Consider the following 21453-nt stretch of genomic DNA (forward strand, 5'->3'; position numbering starts at 1 on the left):
ACGTCAAACAGTACGCTGGCTGCCTGACAAAAGAACCGCAAACAGTAACCACTCTATTGATTGAACGCGCTGAATAATAAAACCCGATATTAATCGAGCGCGTGGATACACACAACTAAACGATTTTCTTTGTTCGCTCGCCGAAAGTTGGGTTTTGTTACGAAACTTTCGATCGATTTGAGAAAAAATTCGGACGCCGATTGGAATTTTTCAGATGCCGATTGGGAATTTGGGAATTTTCGCTCGATTGGGAAAGTACCGTTTACCGGTACTTTATAAAGAAGGAGGAAAATCGCTGGAGCAGGAACATGATTTCACATTGGAGCCTAGAAAGACACTCAAGAATTCAGGGTTTTACTTGTGCATCAAATAAATACAAAATAATAAGGTTTGAAAAAGAAAATTCTTGACTTTTTATACCCGTTTACAATAAACTAGAAAATTCTGGTTGTTTAAGTATGGAGGGCGGGCCGGGGTTAAAGCGGGCGGCGTAAAGCTATCATTACATATTGTAGCTTATTACTGTTTCAGAGACACATATTTTTTTTAAATTATAATGTTTAAGTTTAAAAATAAATAAATATATCAATCTAACTATAGACATCGAAATTATGTTATCAGCGATTTGTTTCCTTCTTTAAAAAGCACCGAAAAATGGCGCTTTCCCAATTGGGAAAAAAAACAATATCCAAATTGCAGTCCAAAAAATCCCCAATTGAATGGGTTCCCCAAAAAATGTTAATATCCCCCTGTCATAGGCGGAAGGATATTGTTTTGGCGTTGTCCGTCCTTCCATCTTTCCGTCCGTCCATCCCTCCGTCTGTATGTCCGGCACTTTTGTGTCCGGAGCCATATCTTGGAAGTGCTTTGGCTGATTTCATTGAAACTTGGTTTGAGTATATATATGGATAAGATGATGATGTACGCCAAATGGCATTGTACACTATTAGATAACAACGGAGTTATGGCCCTTTTATATCTTGAAAAAATGCTTTTTGTGTGTCTGGAGCCATATCTTGAAAGTGCTTTGACAGATTTCATTGAATCTTGGTATGAGTATATATATTGATAAGAGGATGATGCACGTTGGCGTTGTCCATACGTCCAGAAAATTTTGTGTCCAGAAGTATAATGGCGGGGGATATCAATTCAACGAATTACTTGTTTAATAATAAAATTCAACATTCAGTTAGTTTGCCTGTGCAGCTCAATAGCTTGAACCTAAAGTTAATATAATATTGACCACTTAAGAACACTAAAATATCAGTTTTGGGAACAAACAAGAGATGTGTTCGTCAGAAACACAATGCTCCCTATTGCGCTGCTTTGAATTTATTTTTTTTACCTTTGACCTTGAAGGATGACCTTGTACATCCACCACTCAAAATGTGCAGGTTCATGAGAATGATGCTTTGAAATTATTATTATTTTACCTTTGACCTTGAAGGATGACCTTGACCTTGAAGGATGACCATGACCTTGAAGGATGACCTTGACCTTGAACTTCCACCACTCAAAATGTGCAGCTTCATGATTACGCCGCTTTGAATTATTTTCTTTACCTTTGACCTTGAAGGATGACCTTAACATTGAACTCCCACCACTCAAAATGTGCAGCTTCATGAGATACACATTCATGCCAAATATCAAGTTGCTATCTTCAATATTTAAAAAGTTATGGCCAATGTTAAAGTTTTCGGACGGACAGACGCCATATATTTGACATTTGACCTTGAAGGATGACCTTCACTTTTCACCATTCAAAATGTTCAGCTCCTTGAGATACACATGCATGCCAAATATCAAGTTGCTATCTTCAATAGTGAAAAAGTTATGGCCAATGTTAAAACTTTTTTCGGACGGACGGACATACACACATACTGACTGACGGACAGTAAAACTGCTATCCTACCGGGGGCATACAAATCAAATACACTAATTTCCCAATGTGAAGACTTCATAACGTGAATTTCCCCTATTTTTGTGTTTCTCACGCTAATTTTTCCCAATTGGGCTGGTTCCGGTACTTTTCCTTTTGGGATAAGAAAAATTGCTGGTGTTTCATGTTTTATGTGTTTTCAGTTCTACTGTGCTAAGTCATGAAATGTTGTTTATTGGAATCAAACTGGCAGACGCACTGCCGTAGCGCATACTAACGCCAGATAACAGAGGGCCGAGAGATAAAACAAGCTCCCCCGCAGTTTTGCATTGATGTTTCCAGTCTTTGTTTAAACTCTTTACCACTAAGATACATATTTTGACGCATTTGTAGTCCCTTTGAAAGTTGAATTTTATTAAAGGCATTTCTTATTAAATCCAAGTTTTAAAGGTGTCAGTTCCAATCCTTAGATACTGATTAGCAGCCAACAGCATGAAACCTTAACAGACTGCGAGTTATTCGCAGGCTGTTCTTGTTTTATGCTGTTTAAGCATAGTCATTTTCACTTTGATACTGAGTGGGAAAGGGTTAATAGATCTTTGTTTAAGGGACCTAAGGCTTGTCGTAAATTAAGTTTTATTCAGCCAATACAGTAAAACTGATAAAGCCAGGTAATTAGTGCTTGCTTGGGACTTAATGATATTCACCATGTGGGAACATAATTATGTATTACATTTTTTTTAAATAATTTTATTTAGAATTAGTAGTAATACAGTTGAAATAAAGACAGGGTTTTTTAACTTAATTTATAAATTATATGAACATGCTAAATCTGTATATTGATTGTTTGTCCCTGATTGTCCTGGTCAGGGTCACTTATTTAACCAAAATCTACTTTACCGAGATCAACACTTTGACATCTCATTAGTCATTACATATATATACATGTATATCTTGAATTTTCTATAAATAGCCAGACAGAGGATACTGGTGTATTTTTTTAAGTGTAATAGCTGATGAATATATCCCTTGATTTAAAAGTACAGTCAATCTTGTATTAAGAGACCACTCAAGGGAGTAATCAAAAATGGTATCTTAATAAAACGGTCTTTAAATAAAACAGGCCATTCTGGAAGAATGCTTACCCTCAATTTTAATCTTTATGAAGGAAAATCTCTTTTGTCAACAATGATTTTAACTTTTATAATAAAATGTATATAAACACAATACATAAACAATATTTTACTTTTAATGTGTTTTATTTTTCACTTATTATAAATTATCATTTATTATAAATGAATTGTGTTACATATATATTTGCAAAAACAACATAGACAAGGAAATATTTTTCCTGAGAACAAAGAATTTGGCTAAAAATGTGTAACAGTCTACATATACATGTGTACAGCTAAAACTAAAAATGAATGTCAGAAGCCAAAAGCTATGATATTTTATCACATGTATTTCTCTTTCCGTTTCTATATTGCTTTCTTTGCCAAGAAGTCTTCAATTTTTGTTTGCTTGCTGTGCACTTCGCACCTACCAGCGATTTTACGTGCACTCTTTCTCTTTGACAATTCCAAAACCCGAATTTTCTCGTTCAACGTTAACACTTTTCGTTTTGACATTTTAATTTCTGCATGTACGCTTAAAGAAATCTGACTCGATTATGATACATAATGAGCTGAAAAAATTAAAACACGTCAATTGAAAACAAACAAACAGACCTGATTTGAAAATTTATTAAGTAAATAACAATGTGATTGGCTAACAAATATCTACTAATTAGCATTATTACAATTGGTAATGTACGGATTTCGACAGATGTTGCCGATTAATAGTTTATTTTCCGCACTTCTCAGGATATGTTTGTCGCGTACAGTGCATTGTTTCTGCACCTGTTATCTATAGACGAGTTAATTGTTATTGTTTACATTCGGGATTTTCCGCGCATGCGCACTGACTGGTTGGCAAAAAACACTGGTTACAGTAAAGTAAAACATGTATAAAGGGCTTTTGTTTAGTCAATAAATTGATAATAAAAACGAAATAAACATTAAAACTCTTTAAAAAAAAGTGCAAATATAGCATATTTAGTACCAAATAAATGTATATTCACAAATAAAATTTCCTCTTCATAAAAATACGAAGTAGTTATTAGCATAGAGTAAACGTGATCGGAAGACTTAATACTGACAATTCCACAAAACAAAACAATAAATTAGCCGTATTCTTTCTGATAATAAGACTTGAATAAATTATATTTAAACACCTATAAAACATATTTTAATTGTATTATAATTTTAAGTGGTGTGGATAGTGTTTTATTTCATCAGCGATCAATAGAGTCAGAGGTGCATTTAATCAATTATAAAAAAAGCCCTAAAAAGCGGAATACAGTACTATTTTTAAATATTGGGGTAATTTTCTATTACATTGAATGAATTTACGTTTCGTTTACATTGAATGAATATAAATTCAATTTACCATACAAACGGAAAAACCCTGCATATTAATTACGCAAATGTAACTGTCTTTGCATGTATATTGAAATCTCTATTAGTAATAAGGAGTGATAAAAATATAGCATTTTATGATAAATGCATATATTTAATTTATCTAACGGCCCCTTTTGTGACTGCTTATGTTCATGATCGTGTTTCGGACCCTGCAGTAATGTACAATCTTTACACATAATAGCGGAGTTAACTTTTGCCGGTACCCGTTAAATACCTTAATTGCATAGCAGTAAAATTGCACAATAGTTAAATGTATAGTTATTAAACAATGTATTATTAAGTTTAACTGGCTAATAAATATATACACTCGGTCCAGTTAATACATTTCCGACAAATGTCTTCATTTTTGTTAAAATGTTAAAATATTTCATTAAAAAATTAACTTATCAGTATTTTTAGCTTTAAAATGTGGCTTACAACAGTTTGATGTGTGCTGCGTGGATGCAGTAGCGTGTATCCCCGTACATTTCTTCGATGTTGTTATATTTTCAGCCTTCAGAGGCTGGTGGCGGTATTGTGTTTTTATTATTTTTTAAGAATTGTTTTTAATGAAAATTCAATACTGCTCCAGCAGCTAGAGTTTCACTTCTTTATATTAAATGATTGCTCAATATGCCAAGAGATGACATAGAGGTATCGTGACTTATGTTTACTGACCAGACACTCGTCTGCAACATGTGGTTTATGCAGGGGTCCAAGTGTAGGTCCCTGGGTTTATGACACCATGTTTTCTTTGTAATTGTCTGGACAGTATCCGATCATAACGAGATAATCGGTTTGTGATAACAAAGGTGCAATTATACACCGGGATATAAATGCTGCAACAAAGAGTGCCAAAATTAGTGTGAACAATTAAATAAAACAATTACATTAAATAAAAGAATTTATTGAATGTGTAAGAAGGTAAGTTTTTCCAGACACATAAAGGTTCAAACCAGTTACCCTATGTCGCGTACATACAATTGACCTATTCGTTGTTTGTTTTTATCCTTATTTGTTTTCGTTCATTAAATTTAATTCATTCTGAAAGAATTTCAATTTCTGAGAAGTTTTTAACTATAAAAGGTTGCGATGAAGTGCCAAGTAGAGAGATTTTTGTTTAACCACATACCGAGCTCTTAGATTGTGTTCCACTCCCGAGTTCGTTGTCAGTAAAAACAAATAATAATAACAACAATAAAATCGTTCCAAAGATGCATTTCCTTGCATGCTAATGTTTTATTCAGACATAATTAGTAAAATTATATTTGATATTGTGCATGATTATCTTTAAAAACGAAGATTTCGTCAACCTTCTCTATATGCGCTTATATAAATTGCACCTCTTTTGCCAACCAGTGGGCGGAGTCTAAACTTTGCAGGTGCGTGTGACGTCACGCGTTAACTCGTCTATACTCGAGAAAAATCGGCGTTGTATCTTAACGATCCACATAGTAAACTATTAAAGCTGTAGACTGTGCGCAATACGTTCCTCTATTATTCAACTCAATTAATTGATACGCAGTCTACAACAATACCGGTCAACGAAACAAAGCATAATAATAATGGTTGTGAAAACAAAGCAGAGGTGTAATACCGGTAGTACATCTTATCGGCTTAGATAAACAATTAACACAGATTTGACCCTGAAAGATCAATAGATTAACCACTTACCTCCTAGTGGTCGCTTAATACAAGATTCAGACATCAAAATACACACAAATCAGCCGTCGCTGGTCGCGTAAGACAAAAGACGCTTAATACAATATCATTATATAGCGAAAAAGCTCCGTGGGATTTCAAAATGGTCGCTTAAGACAAAGGTCGCTTAATACAAGTGGTCACATCCACAAGATTGACTGTACGTGTTAAATATGCAAGGTATTTGGGCATTTTTAACCAGGTTTTCCGAAGGAAAAAACTGGTTATTAGATTGGCGAATGCGGGCGGGCTGGCTGGCTGGCGGGCGGGCGGAACAAGCTTGTCCGGGCCATAACTTTGTCGTTCATTGTGAGATTTTAAAATCATTTGGCACATTTGTTAACCATCATTAGACGGTGTGTCGCGCGAAAAAATTACGTCAATATCTCCAAGGTCAAGGTCACACTTTGAGTTCAAAGGTAAAAAATAGCCATAAATGAGCTTGTCTGGGCTATAACTATGTCATTCATTATGAGATTTTAAAATCATTTGGCACATTTGTTCACCATCATGGGACGGTGTGTCGCACGAAAGAATCACGTCAATATCTCCAATGTCAAGGTCGCCACGACTAAAAATAGATTTATTTTAAAACAAACTTACAAAGGGGGTTAATTTTGTTTGTTCATTTCAAAAGTTCAGTTTGAGTTGTCTCCCTTTATCAGATTTTTTTTCACAATGAAAACCTGGTTTTGTGACAATTTTGTCCCTTGTTGTTCATTTTAAACTTGATTTTTAATACAAACAAATTTCTCTGGGAACAACTCCCCTTTTAAGTCAATCAGCTTTAAACTTAAACTAAGCTTTGAAGGGAACACCATTGTAGATATAGTCTCCCTTCTTAGTGCAATTAATTTGACAAAGTTTAAACATTTCACAAGCGATACTATTGACTAAGTGTAAACTCTATTTTGTTGGTAACACATTTTGGTTTGTATTGCAACGTTTAGGAAATTTGGTAATGCATGTATTAATGTTATGGCGAATGAACATTATAACTGTAGAAGTAATAACATTACATGCATTACCAAATTTCCTAAACGTTCTAAATAATAATTAAAACACTGCATATCAAACCATATACAAATATATTAAACTACAATTATTGTGAATATGGTGTTGAACTCCTTGATGCTAATTGGGCGGCCGGCCACATCATGCAGAAAGGGTCATATGCCTTATGTAGCCAAAATAGCTCAATACCATCCTGCACATAAGCATAGTATGGACAGGAGTTAACTTTACTGCTCATGAGACCTTGCATTTGACTTTTTAACACACTGGGTATATCCATACCAATCGGCTCCAATGAGCAGGCTGGTCTGGAGCGATGCTAGTTTCATATGGCATAAGACCGATTTTGCATGACACATCTCAATTATCAATGACATGCTCATTTTATTTACAGAAATGGATTGTTTCACTGCCGCTATTTTACTGATCAGTCCAGTGATGCACCCAGAAGGCCAAAAAGGCCTGCCAACACATTTATGCTTTTCAAGAAAGAGATGACACCAGAAGTGATGAAACAATATCCAGGTTTCATAATACAATGATATGACTTGTTGCTTTTAATGCGATGACACAAAAACAGTTTTTCCCCTCTTTATTCAGTACTGGAAAATGGTACTTTCCCAATTAGGAAAAAACTACACATTTTTCAATTAATTAAAAAAAAGTCCCAATCGGAAATGGAAAAAAAGCAACATTTAGTTAGTTTCCCTATGCCCCTCTATGTCTTCAAATGTAATATTAAACAACATAACATTAAGTTTTCAATTTTAAAGTATTTGGGAGCAAACAATCAAATACACCAATTTCCCAATATGAAGAGTTCACAACGCGAACTTTTCCGATTTCAATTTTCCCAATTGAGCTGGTACGGTACAGGTACTTTTCCCCATTTGGCCAAAAAATTGCTGAAATTATATTATCATTTTACTGTAAAAAAGTGAATCATATTATGATGTTATTCAATAAGTTTTTGTTTTTTTAATCCTAAATCATCTTTAAAAAAAATAACCAAGCATCTCTGTAAATGCTGTTTTTTTTATTAGCTCACCTGATTGCTCAGGTGAGCTTTTGTGACCGGTCTTTGTCCGTCGTCTGTCCGCCCGTCTGTTCACATTTGTTCGTTAACACTCTAGAGAACACATTTATTGTTCGATCTTCATTAAACTAGGTCAGAAGCTTTGTCCCAATGAAATCGCGGTCGAGGTCGAAACTGGGTCGTGTCGGGTCAAAAACTAGGTCACTAGGTCAAAAAAAAGAAAAAACTTGTAAACACTGTAGAAGTCACATTTCATGCCATATCTTCATGTAATTTTGTCAGCATGTTTGTCTTAGTTATATGTTGGTTGAGTTAAAAAATGGTTCCGGTCCGTTGAAAAACATGGCCGCCAGTGGGCGGGGCAGTTTTCCTTATTTGGCTATAGAGAAACCTTGTAAACACTCCAGAAGTCACAATTTTTGCCCAAGCATCATAAAAGTTGGTCAAAACAATTGTTTTATTAATATCTCGGACAAGTTCGAAAATGGTGCAGATCGGTGAAAAAACATGGCCGCCAGTGGGCGGGGAATTTTTCTCTATATGTATATAGTGGAAGCATATGAACACTCTAAAAGTCACAATTTTGGCCCAATTTTCATGAAATGTGGTCAGAACATTTGTTTCCTTGATATGAGAGTTGAGTTCAAAACTGGTTCCGGTCTGTTGAATAACATGGCTGCTGGGGGGGGGGGCAGTTTTCTTATATTTATATAGCAAAAAAAGCTTGTGAACACTCTAGAAGTCACATTTTTTGCCCAATCATCATGACACTTGGTGAAAAGATTGGTTTTATATATATCTCTGATGAGTTCGCAAATGGTCCAGATCGGTAAAAAAAAGATGGCCGCCGGGGGGGGGGAGCAGTTTTCCTTATGTGAAACCTTTTGATCGGTCACTATAGAAGTCACATTTTTGCCTAATCCCGGGAATAATCTAGAATTTACTATCTATGGGTCCCTGAACTCGCAGATTTTAGACCAATAATTCCCAGGCCAAAATTAATGAATCCACATTGAAAAAGAATGGGTCCCAAATTTTGAAAGATACCAAGTAGTGAAGAAAATGAGTCTAAATCACACTAGCTCAAATACTATATTTTACAATAAACTTTTAATAGTCTCAAAAACATGTTGAAACCAAAAAAGCAAATTCAAGGTCATCAATATCTTGTTTGCCTTCACATTGGCTTTAAAATTATCTGTTACATGAATGTAACCGGTTACAACATTTCAACTTGATTCAAATCGATGATAATATTATTGTTAACATCCGAATTGCGAGCTTGATAATATTATTGTTAACGTCCCAATTGCGAGTCGTTGGCCTACCATTATTTAAGTTTAGAGTTGTTTGTTTTGGATTTAGCTTCAACACCTTATTTCGGAGGCATTTTTTCTGTATTATTTATGACTAAGTTACAAAAAGTTAAAGCAGGTTTTCATCCAGGGACTCTAGAAAATATCATAGCACACTCTATTTAAATGGTCGATTCTAATTGGTTTGTATTATACAGCAACAGCTCAACTAGAGCCAATCAAAAGACTTGTTGCAGTCTTCAAGCCTCATTTGGTTAAACTCAGTGTTCATCGCTACACTTTAGACTCATACCCAAGATGGTTCGTACTTAACGTGATTCGCGTATGTGTTAACAGATTCGTTTCAGCAATGCGTCTGAGTGGACGCTCATATTTCAAAACTATGCGTCTATTTCGATATTTGTGCGTCATAGACGCGGGACGCACATGTAGATTATTCCCTGCTAATCATCATGAAACTTTAGTCAATACATCGTTTTTATTGATTTCTTGGACAAGTTGGAAATGGCTCAGATCGATGAAACACATTTTTTAGCTCACCTGCTTGCTCAGGTGAGGTTTTAGGATTGGTCTTTTTCCGCCGTCCGCCCGTCCACATTTGGTTTGTTAACACTAAAGCATCCCATTTCTCAAGCATTCTTTATCAAAGTTGCTGAAAGATCTCAGTCAAGTATGATAATGAGCAAAATTACATAATAAATGCCATAATTATTGCCCTTAGATTGTCCAAATTTTCATTTTATTATACAAAATCCTTGTAAACACTCTCAAGGTCACAATTTTGTTTCAGATTTTATGAATCTTGGTCATAATATTTATTTTTGTAAGCAAAGTTTGATGTTTGGTAAAGGGGGTCAACTCAAAATATAGGTCACCAGGTCAAATCTTACAAAAACAAAAACAATCCATACGCCAGAGTTTTGGTTCAATAATGATGAAACTTGATCAGGATGTTTGTCTGGACAATATCTAGGTCAAGATTGACGTTTGGTAAAGATTGAATGAACCGACTCCTCTCAGGTGAGCAAACTAGGGCCATGTTGGCCCTCTTGTTAATTTGTGTAATTGTTGTGACCATGTCTCTGGCAAAGGGTCTCAGGCCTTTTCATGAAGACCAAAAAGGACATTTTATTGTAGATTACGTAAATACATTGACTGAAGATATTCATAGATATGATACTATGGTATATTCCTTTTAATTTTTGTTTTCGTCTCTAAGGATTGCATTTTTGTCTTTATTAAGGTATTGTCTGCCTTGTGTGTCTGTTGTTATCATTCCCATTGGAATCAAGGGCGTTACAGTTTCTCCATTCATATTTTTATCCAAAGTTCTTGAATTCACTAAGATCATATGTTTCATTTTATTCTTTGCCAAATTGAAATTTGATTCCGCTTCAGTGTATATAGAAAATAGTCCCAAAATGTCAATTTTAGAAAGAGCAACAGAAAGCACCCAAGTTAACAGTAAGCTTACCTTAAACTCAACATAAAGCCTCCATGGCACCTTGGGCACTGAAATAGATTCTGTAACAATGCTGCTTACTGATCTGCTTTTAGAGGCATCAATGATAGAGGCAGCAAGGAAAATTGGTGAATTATACAAACAGTTACCTGAAGAAAAAAAACTGGTTTGTATAAAATATTTCTTAGACCTGACCACAGTTTTTCTTAAACCTCACAATGGTTTGTGTCCGTCATTTTATAATGTAATATATCGGCTGTGTGGCTCCATGTTAATACTAAAGGATTCAGTTATACTATGCTTTAAAATATAATAGTGGTTAAATGTTATTAAATTGGTTTTACAACTTACCAAACAAAATAGTCACCTTTTTATGCCCCCGGAAAGAATCATTGGAATGATCGGGGTATATTTTTTTTGGCCTGTCTGTCTGTCACTCTGTCCCAAAACTTTAACCTTGGTCATAACTTTTGCAATATTGAAGATAGAACTTGATATTTGGCATGCATGTGTTTCTCATCGAGCTGCACATTTTGAGTGGTGAAAGGTCAAGGTCATCCTTCAAGGTCAAATATATAGCTTCGAAGCAGCGTAGTATGAGCATTGTGTTTCTGACAATAACATCTCTTGTTTAACTTCAATTTACTTATAATATTACTGAATACATATTGCGTCTAACCGTTGTTTTGCAACCATGGAGTTGGAGGCATTAAGAATAGCACTTGTCTGTCCCTATGTTACGACCTGAATGTGTAGATTAGAAAGGATATCGGGCTTTTTATCCCCGCTGGAAAAAAAATCGGACGGGTATTGTTATTGGTCCAGTCCGTCTGTGCGTCCGTCCGAAACTTTGTCCAGATCTTTACTCCAAATCCATTGAATGGATTTACTGTAAACTTAGAATATAAACAGATGGCAACTAGGAGAAGTGCAGTGACCAAGAACTATATGAACCTTAGTTTTTGAATTATCTCCCCATTTATTTAATTTGAAAGTAAATTTAAAATATAAACAGATGGCATGTAGGAGAAGTGTTGTGACTAAGAACCATAACTCTAATCTACCTTTGTTTTGGAATTCTCTCCCCTTTTATATAATTTCAAAGAAAATTGTTGTCCAGAGCATAACTCTAAATATACGGAATGATTAACTTAAAACTTGAAATATAAACAGATGGGAAGTAGGAAAAGTGAAGTGACTAAGAACCATAACTCTATCTACCTTAGTTTTTGAATTATCTCCCTTTATTAAATTTCAAAGTAAATTTTTGTCCGGAGCATAACTCTAAATCTACTGAAGGGATTTACTTGAAACTTCAAATATAAACAGATTGCAAGTAGAAGAAGTGCATTAACTAAGAACCATAACTCTATCTACTTTAGTTTTTGAATTATCTCCCCTTTTTATATAATTTCAGAGTAAATTTTTGTCCGGAGCATAACTCTAAATATACTGAAGGGATTTACTTGAAACTTAAAATATAAACAGATGGCAAGAAGGAGAAGTGCAGTGACTAAGAACCATAACTCTATCTACCTTAGTTTTTGAATTATCTCCCTCTATTTTATTTTAAAGTAAATTTTTGTCCGGAGCATAACTCTAAATCTATTGAAGGGAGTTACTTGAAACTTGAAATATTAACAGATGGCAAGTAGGGGAAGTGCAGTGACTAAGAATCATAACTCTATCTTCCTTAGTTTTTAGCTCGACTATTATATATGAAATATATATAGTAGAGCTATCCTACTCATCCCGGCATCTGCGAAATGTAGAAGTTTTCGTACTACCCCAAATATTTTTTTTGTCCCTTGACATATTGCTTCCATATTTTGCTTACTTGTTAACCAAATTGACCCCAACCTATAAACAAGAGCAGACAACTCTATCAAGCATTTTGTCATAATTATTGCCCCTTTTATACTTAAAATATGCATATTATTGATAAATCTATGTTGTAAAGTTTGCGTACTACCCAAATATTTTCTATATCCTTTGATATATTGCTTTTATATGTTGCATACTTGTTTACCAACATGACCACAACCTATAAACATGAGCAGACCACTGTATCAAGCATTTTTACATAATTATGGCCCCTTTTACACTTAGATAATTGAACATTTTGCTTAAATTGCCATAACTTCTTTATTTATGATCACATTTTATTATAACTTTTACAAAACAACACTTACCTGAATACCACAATGAATTCCACCCAAACAATACCCCACGCCCCTACCCAGAATCCATTCCCCCTCCCCAACCTCCCCCCCCCCCAATTTTTTTTTAAACATCATCTAAAAATTACCACGCCCCGCATTATAATGCCCACAATACCACAATGGATTCCACCCAAACAATACCCCACACCCCTACCCAGAATCCCTTCCCCCTCCCCAACCTCCCCCCCCCCAATTTTTATGCCCCCCTTCGAAGAAGAGGGGGTATATTGCTTTGCACATGTCGGTCTGTCGGTCTGTCAGTCTGTCGGTCGGTCCGTCCACCAGGTGGTTTCCGGATAATAACTCGAGAACGCTTGGGGCTAGGATCATGAAACTTCATAGGTATATTGATCATGACTCGCAGATGACCCCTATTGATTTGAGGTCAAAGGCCAAGGTCACGGTGACCCGAAATAGTAAAATGGTTTCAGGATGATAACTCAAGAACGCTTAGGCCTAGGATCATGAAACTTGATAGGTAGATTGATCATGACTCGCAGTTGACCCCTATTGATTTTCAGGTCACTAGGTCAAGGTCACAGTGACCCGAAATAGTAAAATGGCTTCCGGATGATAACTCAAAAACGCTTAGGCCTAGGATCATGAAACTTGATAGGTAGATTGATCATGACTCTCAGATGACACCTATTGATTTTCAGGTCACTAGGTCAAAGGTCAAGGTCACAGTGACCCGAAATAGTAAAATGGTTTCCGGATGATAACTCAAGAACGCTTAGGCCTAGGATCATGAAACTTCGTAGGTAGATTGATAATGGCTGGCAGATGACCCCTATTGATTTTCAGGTGAAAGGTCAAGGTCACAGTGACCCGAAATAGTCAAATGGTTTCCTGATGATAACTCAAGAACGCTTAAGCCTAGGATCATGAAACTTGATAGGTAGATTGATCATGACTCGCAGTGGACCCCTATTGATATTCAGGTCACTAGGTGAAAGGTCAAGGTCACGGTGACCCGAAATAGTAAAATGGTTTCTGGATGATACTCAAGAACGCTTATTCCTAGGATCATGAAACTTGATAGGTAGATTGATCGTGACTCGCAGATGACCCTGATTGATTTTCAGGTCACTAGGTCAAAGGTCAAGGTCATGGTGACCCGAAATAGTAAAATGGTTGCCGGATGATAACTCAAGAACGCTTGTGGCTAGGATCATGAAACTTCATAGGTACATTGATCATGACCCCTATTGATTTTCAGGTCTCTAGGTCAAAGGTCAAGGTCACCGTGACAAAAAACATATTCACACAATGGCTGTCACTACAATGGAGAACCCATATGGGGGATGCATGTTTTACAAACAGCCCTTGTTTTTTTTAAACATCAACTTATAAATTACCCCACCCCACATTATACCCCGCTCTCACCCCCACCCCCTACCCCCCCCCCCACCCCCCTTCCCCCTAAATTTTTTTTAAACATCTAATAAATCACCACACCCCACATTATACCCCCCTCTCAACCCCCTCCCCCTCACCCCCCCCCCCCAATTATTTTTTTTAAATAATTGAAATTCTGTTTTCCTTTTTTTTTTTTTTGAAAGATCGTCTAATAAATTATTGAATATGAACAATTTCCCCATAATGGCTTACGTTATAATGTCAAGCACTCGAATAGTCGAGCGCGCTGTCCTCTGACAGCTCTTGTTTAATTATCTCCCTTTATTTAATTTCCATGTAAATTTTGGCCAAGCTAATCTACTTGAGGGATTTACTTGAAACTAGAAATGGAAACAGATGGCAACTAGAAGAATTGCAGTGAATATGAACCATAACTCTTATTGCAGTAGTTTTTAAATAATCTCCCTTATTTTTTATATATTTTATTTATTTATAATTTTAAATTTTATGTAATTTAATTTCAAACTAAATATTTTAGCTTTTCAATTTTCATATCTCCCTTTATCTAATTTAAAAATAATATTTTAATTTGAACACTGAAGTATTCAGTGTAAAATGAATAGATGAGTTTAAGGAAAAATACAGTGATCAAGAACAGTAACTGTTTATAGTTTTCTTTTTAGCTCACCTAAGCACAACGTGCTCATGGTGAGCTTTTGTGATCGCCTTTTCTCCGTCATCAGTCGTCCATCGTGCGATGTCAACATTTGCCTTGTTAACTCTCTAGAGGCCACATTTATTGAAAATAAATTCATGAAATATGGTCAGAAGATTTGTCTTATTGATATCTTAGATAAGATCGAAAATGGTTACGTTTGATTGAAAAACATGGCTGCCAAGGGGCGGGGCATTTTGTCTTATATGGCTATAGTTAAACCTTGTGTACACTCTAGAGGCCACATTTATAGTCCGATCTGCATGAAACTTGATCAGAAGATTCATCCCAACAATATCTTGGACGAGTTAAAAAAATGATGCCGGTTGGTTGAAAAACATAGCCACCATTGAGGTTGGGCATTTTTCCTTATATGGCTATAGAAAAACCTTGTTAACACTCTAGAGGTCACACTTATTTTTCGATCATCTGGAAACTTGGTCAGAAGATTTGTCCCAATAATATCTTGGATGAGTTCGGAAATGATTTGGTTGCTTTAAAAGCATGGCCACCAGGGGCGGGGCATTTTTCCTTAAATGGCTATATATGGCTATAGTAAAACCTTGGTAACACTCTCAAGGCCACATTTATTGTCCAATCTTTATGAAATTTGGTCAGAAGATTGGTCTCAATGTAATATTGGATGAGTTCGAAAATAATTATGTTTGGTTGAAAAACATGGCTTCCAAGGGGCGGGGTATTTTTCCTTATATGGCTATAGTAAAATCTTATTAACACTCTAGAGGCCACATTTACTGTCCGATCTTCATGAAACTTGGTCAGAAGATTCATCCCGATAAATCTTGGACGAGTTCAAAAATGATGCTGGTTGGTTGAAAAACATGGCTGCCAGAGGGCGGGGCATTTTACCTTATATTATCAAGTTATATGGCTATAGTAAAACCTTGTTAACACTCCAAAGGCCACATTTATTTTCCGATCTTCATGAAACGGGTCAGAAGATTTGTCCCAAAAATATCTTGTTATCTCAGGTGAGCGACTTTGGGCCTTTCATGCCCTCTTGTTTAGGTAATCTGACATCAACTTCTTTGTGGATATTCCTCAAACTCTCACAGTTGAATTACCTCAATGTGTGGATTATCTAAGAGAAAGGGATGCTGGCCGTGACAAGTTTTTGCAGTACTTGTTTTATGGCTCTTTTTCTGTGTTTCCACTAAAAAATATATTGTTCCAAAATTGTTTGTGTTCAAATTCTCTAACTGCGTAGAGGATTTTGCTCAAACTTCCACAAATGAAAGTGTAGACGATGCTTTGTGAAGGAATTTTGACCACAACAAGTTTGAACCCCATGTCTGTCTGCTGTAGAATATTAAGTGGATTTGTCTGTGTTTCAAAATGTATATTTGGGACATCAATGTCTTGGACACATTTGTGATTTTGTCCTTCACTTGTTTGTATATATCTTCAGACATTAAAGGAAGAAGCAGACAAACTGTTTGATGACTATCAGCATCAAGTGAAGTATTGGGAAATCAATATGGGTTCTAATAAGCTGGAACAGTTTAAACAAGACGTAAAGAACAAAAGAGACATCAGGAAAAAGAAGAAAAGGAAAAAGGTGAATAACTTCAAAATAAAAACAGCAAATGTTTAAATTAAATTATGGCCAGCTACATCATGCTTTAATGCATAATATCATGTTTTCATTCTGTTATTTGTTAACATCAAAATGGTCACATTTATTGTCTAAAACAATAGATTTGCTTAAACTTAGTTTGAAAAACTGTGTAACTTTTTTCTGTGTGCTAGTAATAAATCAACAGAGTTTCCAACAAATACATGCACAATTTACTCATGGTTAACTTTTGTGATGGCCTTTGTTTCATCGGAGGGGAACTATGGTTTGCGCTCTGTCTGTCAGTCTGTCAGTCAGTCAGTCACACTTTTCTGGATTCTGCGATAACTTTAAAAGTTCTTAATATTTTTTCATGAAACTTGGATAGAGGGCAAAATGGGCATTATGCACGTCATTTCATTTTGTTCCTACATCAAAAACTCTGGTTGCCAACCAAACAAATAGACTAGAAATACTGCTGAAAATGGTGATTTTCTGGATCCTGCGATAACTTTTAAAGTTCTTAATTATTTTTTTCATGAAACTTAAAACATGGATAGATTGCATTATGGACATTATGCACGTCATTTCATTTTGTTCCTACGTCAAAAATTCTGGTTGCTATGGCAACAAATATTTAAAAAATCTGACAATGGTGAAATTTCTGACAATGGTGGAGCCGGTAGGCGACAATATTGCTTGGCAATAGCCTTAATAACATTTGTTTTGTTAACGGTAATTTATTCTTTAATCTTAATGAAACTGGGTTGGATCATTAGTCCCAATATCTCAACAAAGTTTGACACCGGGTTGTTGGAGTCGAAAATTATGTCACTAGTTTGGATAAAAGGAAAAGCATGTGAACACTATGGACCATATTTATTGCCCAATAATGATAAAACTCATCCAGAACGTTTGTCCGAATTATATCTTGGTTGATTTTAAAACTGTATCTTGTGCGGTTAGAGACCATATTTATGGTCAATTTTTATAAAACATGGTCTGAACATTTTTCCCAATAATATCTCAGCCATGTTTGCAACTAGGTCAGGTTAAATAAAAATATTGGTAACAATCTAGGGGCCTATTTTTTGCCAAATCTATCTGAAACTTGGTAAGAACATATTTCCAAATGATATATTGTCAGAATTGGAATTTTGTCATCTGGTGTCAAGAAATAGGTCAGACAAAAGAAAAAGCTTGTTAACACTATAGTATCTTTGTGAAACTTTGGAAACTGGGTCACGCTTGGTAAAAAAACTTAGTCACAGATAGAAATGAAAGAATAAGCTTTTGAAGACTATAGAGACTGCAATTAAGTTTGCTTGTAATAGTATGTAATAAATGTGAAAAAGGCACATACACACAAATGTATGTTTCTCTGATTCATTTTTGATAAAAATCATCATTTTAAACTATTATATGGATTTTAGGGAAATATCAGTGATAAAATACTGGTGATTCAAACAGTAAAATTTATATATAGTTTGAAACAGGGATTTATTTCTGCTAAATGAAAAATCTTTGTTTACACTATTTTGCTGTGAAACCACTTCAGTTTTGGATATTATGTTTACGATTAACAAGTTATTTATAATGATATCATTAGCAGTTTGTCTAATATTTGTAAAATATGTTTTTTGCTGTTTTTGCTTCTGTTAATGTATAAAATGTTACATCTTGGTATCATCATGCAGAGTTACGACAGGCATATATCATTTTGTTGTATGACAAATTGTAGTAAAAGCTCAAAGACCACTGGCATATGCATTATCCAAATACGTGCAGACTATTAAATTTATCTAATCACTTTTAATAAACTAATACTTTCCTGCAACATTTAGCTCATGAAGGAAAATAACAAGCCACTACGCCCCCCTGGGCTATACACCCTTTTCATCAGGGATGCTAGAAAGACAGCGCTCAGGTCAGGCAAGAAACTAGAAACAAAAGCTGGGGCTAGAGAGGTGAGGTTAATTAATAATTTAATACATCTTGTTATCCCCTGCCATAGGCGGAGGGATATTGTTTTGGCCTTGTCTGTCTTTCCGTCCGGCACTTTTGTGTCCGGAGCCATATCTTGGAAGTGCTTTGGCGGATTTCATTGAAACTTGGTATGAGTATATATATATATATATATATATATATATATATATATATATATATATATATATATATATATATATATATATATATATATATATATATATATATATATATATATATATATGAATAAGAGGATGATGCAGGCCAAATTGCATTGTACACCATTGGATAATAACGGAGTTATGGCCATTTGTATCTTGAAAAATGCTTTTTTGTGTGTGTCCGGAGCCATATCTTTGAAGTGCTTTGATGGATTTCATTGAAACCTTGGTATGAGTATATAAATGGATTAGAGGATGATGCACGTTGGCATTGTCCATCCGTCCAGAAATATTTGTGTCCAGAAGTATATTGGCGAGGGATATCAATTCAACAAATTTGCTTGTTTATACTCATTATAGACTTTTGGATTGAAAGATATGTCTTTATGTAAATTCTACTTCTTTGTTAAGTTCAAATACAGTCTAACAGGTAATTTTGACTACCGATTTTTTTTCTGCAATTCTCACTTATAAAAGTGTGTGTGATACATATCTTCTTACTTTTAAAGAGGGATTGTATTTAAGAATTTTTTTCTATAGTTGTGAAATTTTTTACAAAGGAATTTCCAACAGACATCAAATCTATAGACATTTAATTCAAATTAATAATGAAACTAAAACTCAACATGTGAATAAAATACATATATTTTCTCATGAAATTTAAAATGACCAGTACATGTTGCTCAAGTTGCAAAATTTTGCAAATTTAGTTGAAGTTGCAATTGCACAACCACTGACATTTTTGCCGAAATACTTTCAGTTTTTTGCTGAGTGCGGCAAGAAGTGGAAGCAAGTGTCTGAGGAGGAAAAACAGGTATATTTAAATATGCCTTGTACAATTTATTTATTACAGAAAATTCCTGTGAGGTTGAACAACACTTGCATTCAATGTTTTTATGCTCCTTGCTTTTCTTAACTGTAATTTTGTTTACTGCTTATGTTATGAAAATGTGCACGTCATTTGATAGCATTTAACCCGAGCAAAACGAGCCCAAACTAGCAAGAAGTAATTGGAATGAAATTATCTTATTAGTGGAACACATTTATTGGAAAATGTATCAGTATGCAAGGTAAATAAGCTGCTTATTTATTTAATTGTGAAAAAATAACATGCTTTTATGTACATAAAGGCTAGCCATAATTACCGAGTTGAATTGTTTTCTGCACCTTTCTGTTTGTCTATCATTGTGTGTCCATTTATTTAAAGTGACTTGAATTGATTGTAATGTATAACATTGCTATAAGATTATAACTTGCAGCAAAAATAAGAACTGTTAAATGGGCATCTGAATCTTTAATTGACAAGTGACCAGTGGTCAATTATTTATGCAATTATGTATTGTAAACAAGTTAACTACATTGTGGGTTTTGATTCGACATACTTTGAGTATTGCTATGAATACACTCGTATTTCATTCAGCACTATGTGAAGCTCTTCGCTAAGCAGATTGAGGACTTTCAAGAAAAGATGTTGGTCTGGGAGAAGGGCATGATAGAGGCCGGCAAGGAGTCCCTAGTGAGGAAGAAGACCCGCCAGGAAATGAACAAAGACACAATAGAGGAGGGACAGGTCAAAGCCAAGGCAAATAAAAAGGGAACCATAACTAAACGCAAGGCCAAAGTCAAGAGTACCAGCTCAAAAGGCAAGGTAAAAGTGGAAACTACTGGCACTAAAGGCATAACCAGCGTGGGCAGTACCAGAACTAAAAGCAAGACCAAAGTAGATAGTACCAAAACAAAAGGCAAGAACAAATAGGAAAGTTCTGATGATGACGAGTAGAAATCCTCGAGTGCATTTTGGGGGCTGGGCCTGGGATCGTTAAAAAGACTTGCGACAAAATGGTACTACCTTGTTCAACATGTGCCATGAATGACACAAAACTGCCAATGTGTTCCTAAGTGTACTGAATTTATACGATGCATTAAATAATGTACACTGCTTGTGTGTTTATCAGGCCCGTACCCAGGCACTGGGCCCAGGGGCCCGGGCCCCCAGCAGGCTGTCGAGTTATGATTTTTTATGGGCCTACTGCAAATTTTCTCACATGAAAGGGCCCACAGTACACTTCCCTGCCATACAAATGTGCAGATGTGTTTTTTGCCCCTGATACACATGAGGATTAGCGCTAATTTACTCGCCAGTAGAGATAGTAAGCCCCTTGGCATTGTTTTCTTATCACCTTGTACACACATCCCCGATCTGTCAATTACCCATTGTGCTGAATGCTTCATCTTTTGATGGTGGGTGTAACACGTCTTTTGATTGGACAAGGAAAAAGAAACAGCGAATGGATGGAACTGATACAGAAGGTCGTAGGTCTGAACGATAATAGTGTTTGCTCTTTTGAATTCAAACCTCCTCTAGAGTCATAGCTTATTAAACATTTCTGTGAAAACTGTCTTGTAGATGATAAACATTTTATAATGAATTTACTGTGAAATTTTACATAGAGGAGGTTTGACTTCAAAGAGAAAATACTAGTAGGTTATATGTCAGTTACTGACATATAACCATAGTAGTATTTTCT

The 21453-nt window shown here is 35.3% G+C and overlaps 1 protein-coding gene across 5 annotated transcripts in view; it reads left to right on the forward strand.

Annotated features, from left to right (window-relative positions):
• Window positions 1-20864, forward strand: part of LOC127865881 (transcription factor A, mitochondrial-like) — a 175760-nt gene extending 154896 nt beyond the window's left edge. For 3 of the 5 annotated variants that reach the window (XM_052405918.1, XM_052405922.1, XM_052405923.1), the window contains exons 2-7: window positions 7487-7617; window positions 11002-11072; window positions 16632-16781; window positions 18623-18745; window positions 19686-19739; window positions 20346-20864. In XM_052405918.1, the coding sequence (XP_052261878.1) occupies window positions 7487-7617; window positions 11002-11072; window positions 16632-16781; window positions 18623-18745; window positions 19686-19739; window positions 20346-20681 (865 nt within the window). In that variant the 3' untranslated portion in view covers window positions 20682-20864. The remainder of the gene's footprint in view (window positions 1-7486; window positions 7618-11001; window positions 11073-16631; window positions 16782-18622; window positions 18746-19685; window positions 19740-20345) is intronic. The other 2 variants (XM_052405919.1, XM_052405921.1) reach the window with 1 other exon arrangement.
• The last annotated feature ends 589 nt before the right edge of the window (window positions 20865-21453 follow it).

The sequence above is a fragment of the Dreissena polymorpha genome, chromosome 2 (genome assembly GCF_020536995.1).
Source record: "Dreissena polymorpha isolate Duluth1 chromosome 2, UMN_Dpol_1.0, whole genome shotgun sequence".
NCBI classification, from domain to species: Eukaryota; Metazoa; Mollusca; class Bivalvia; order Myida; family Dreissenidae; genus Dreissena; species Dreissena polymorpha.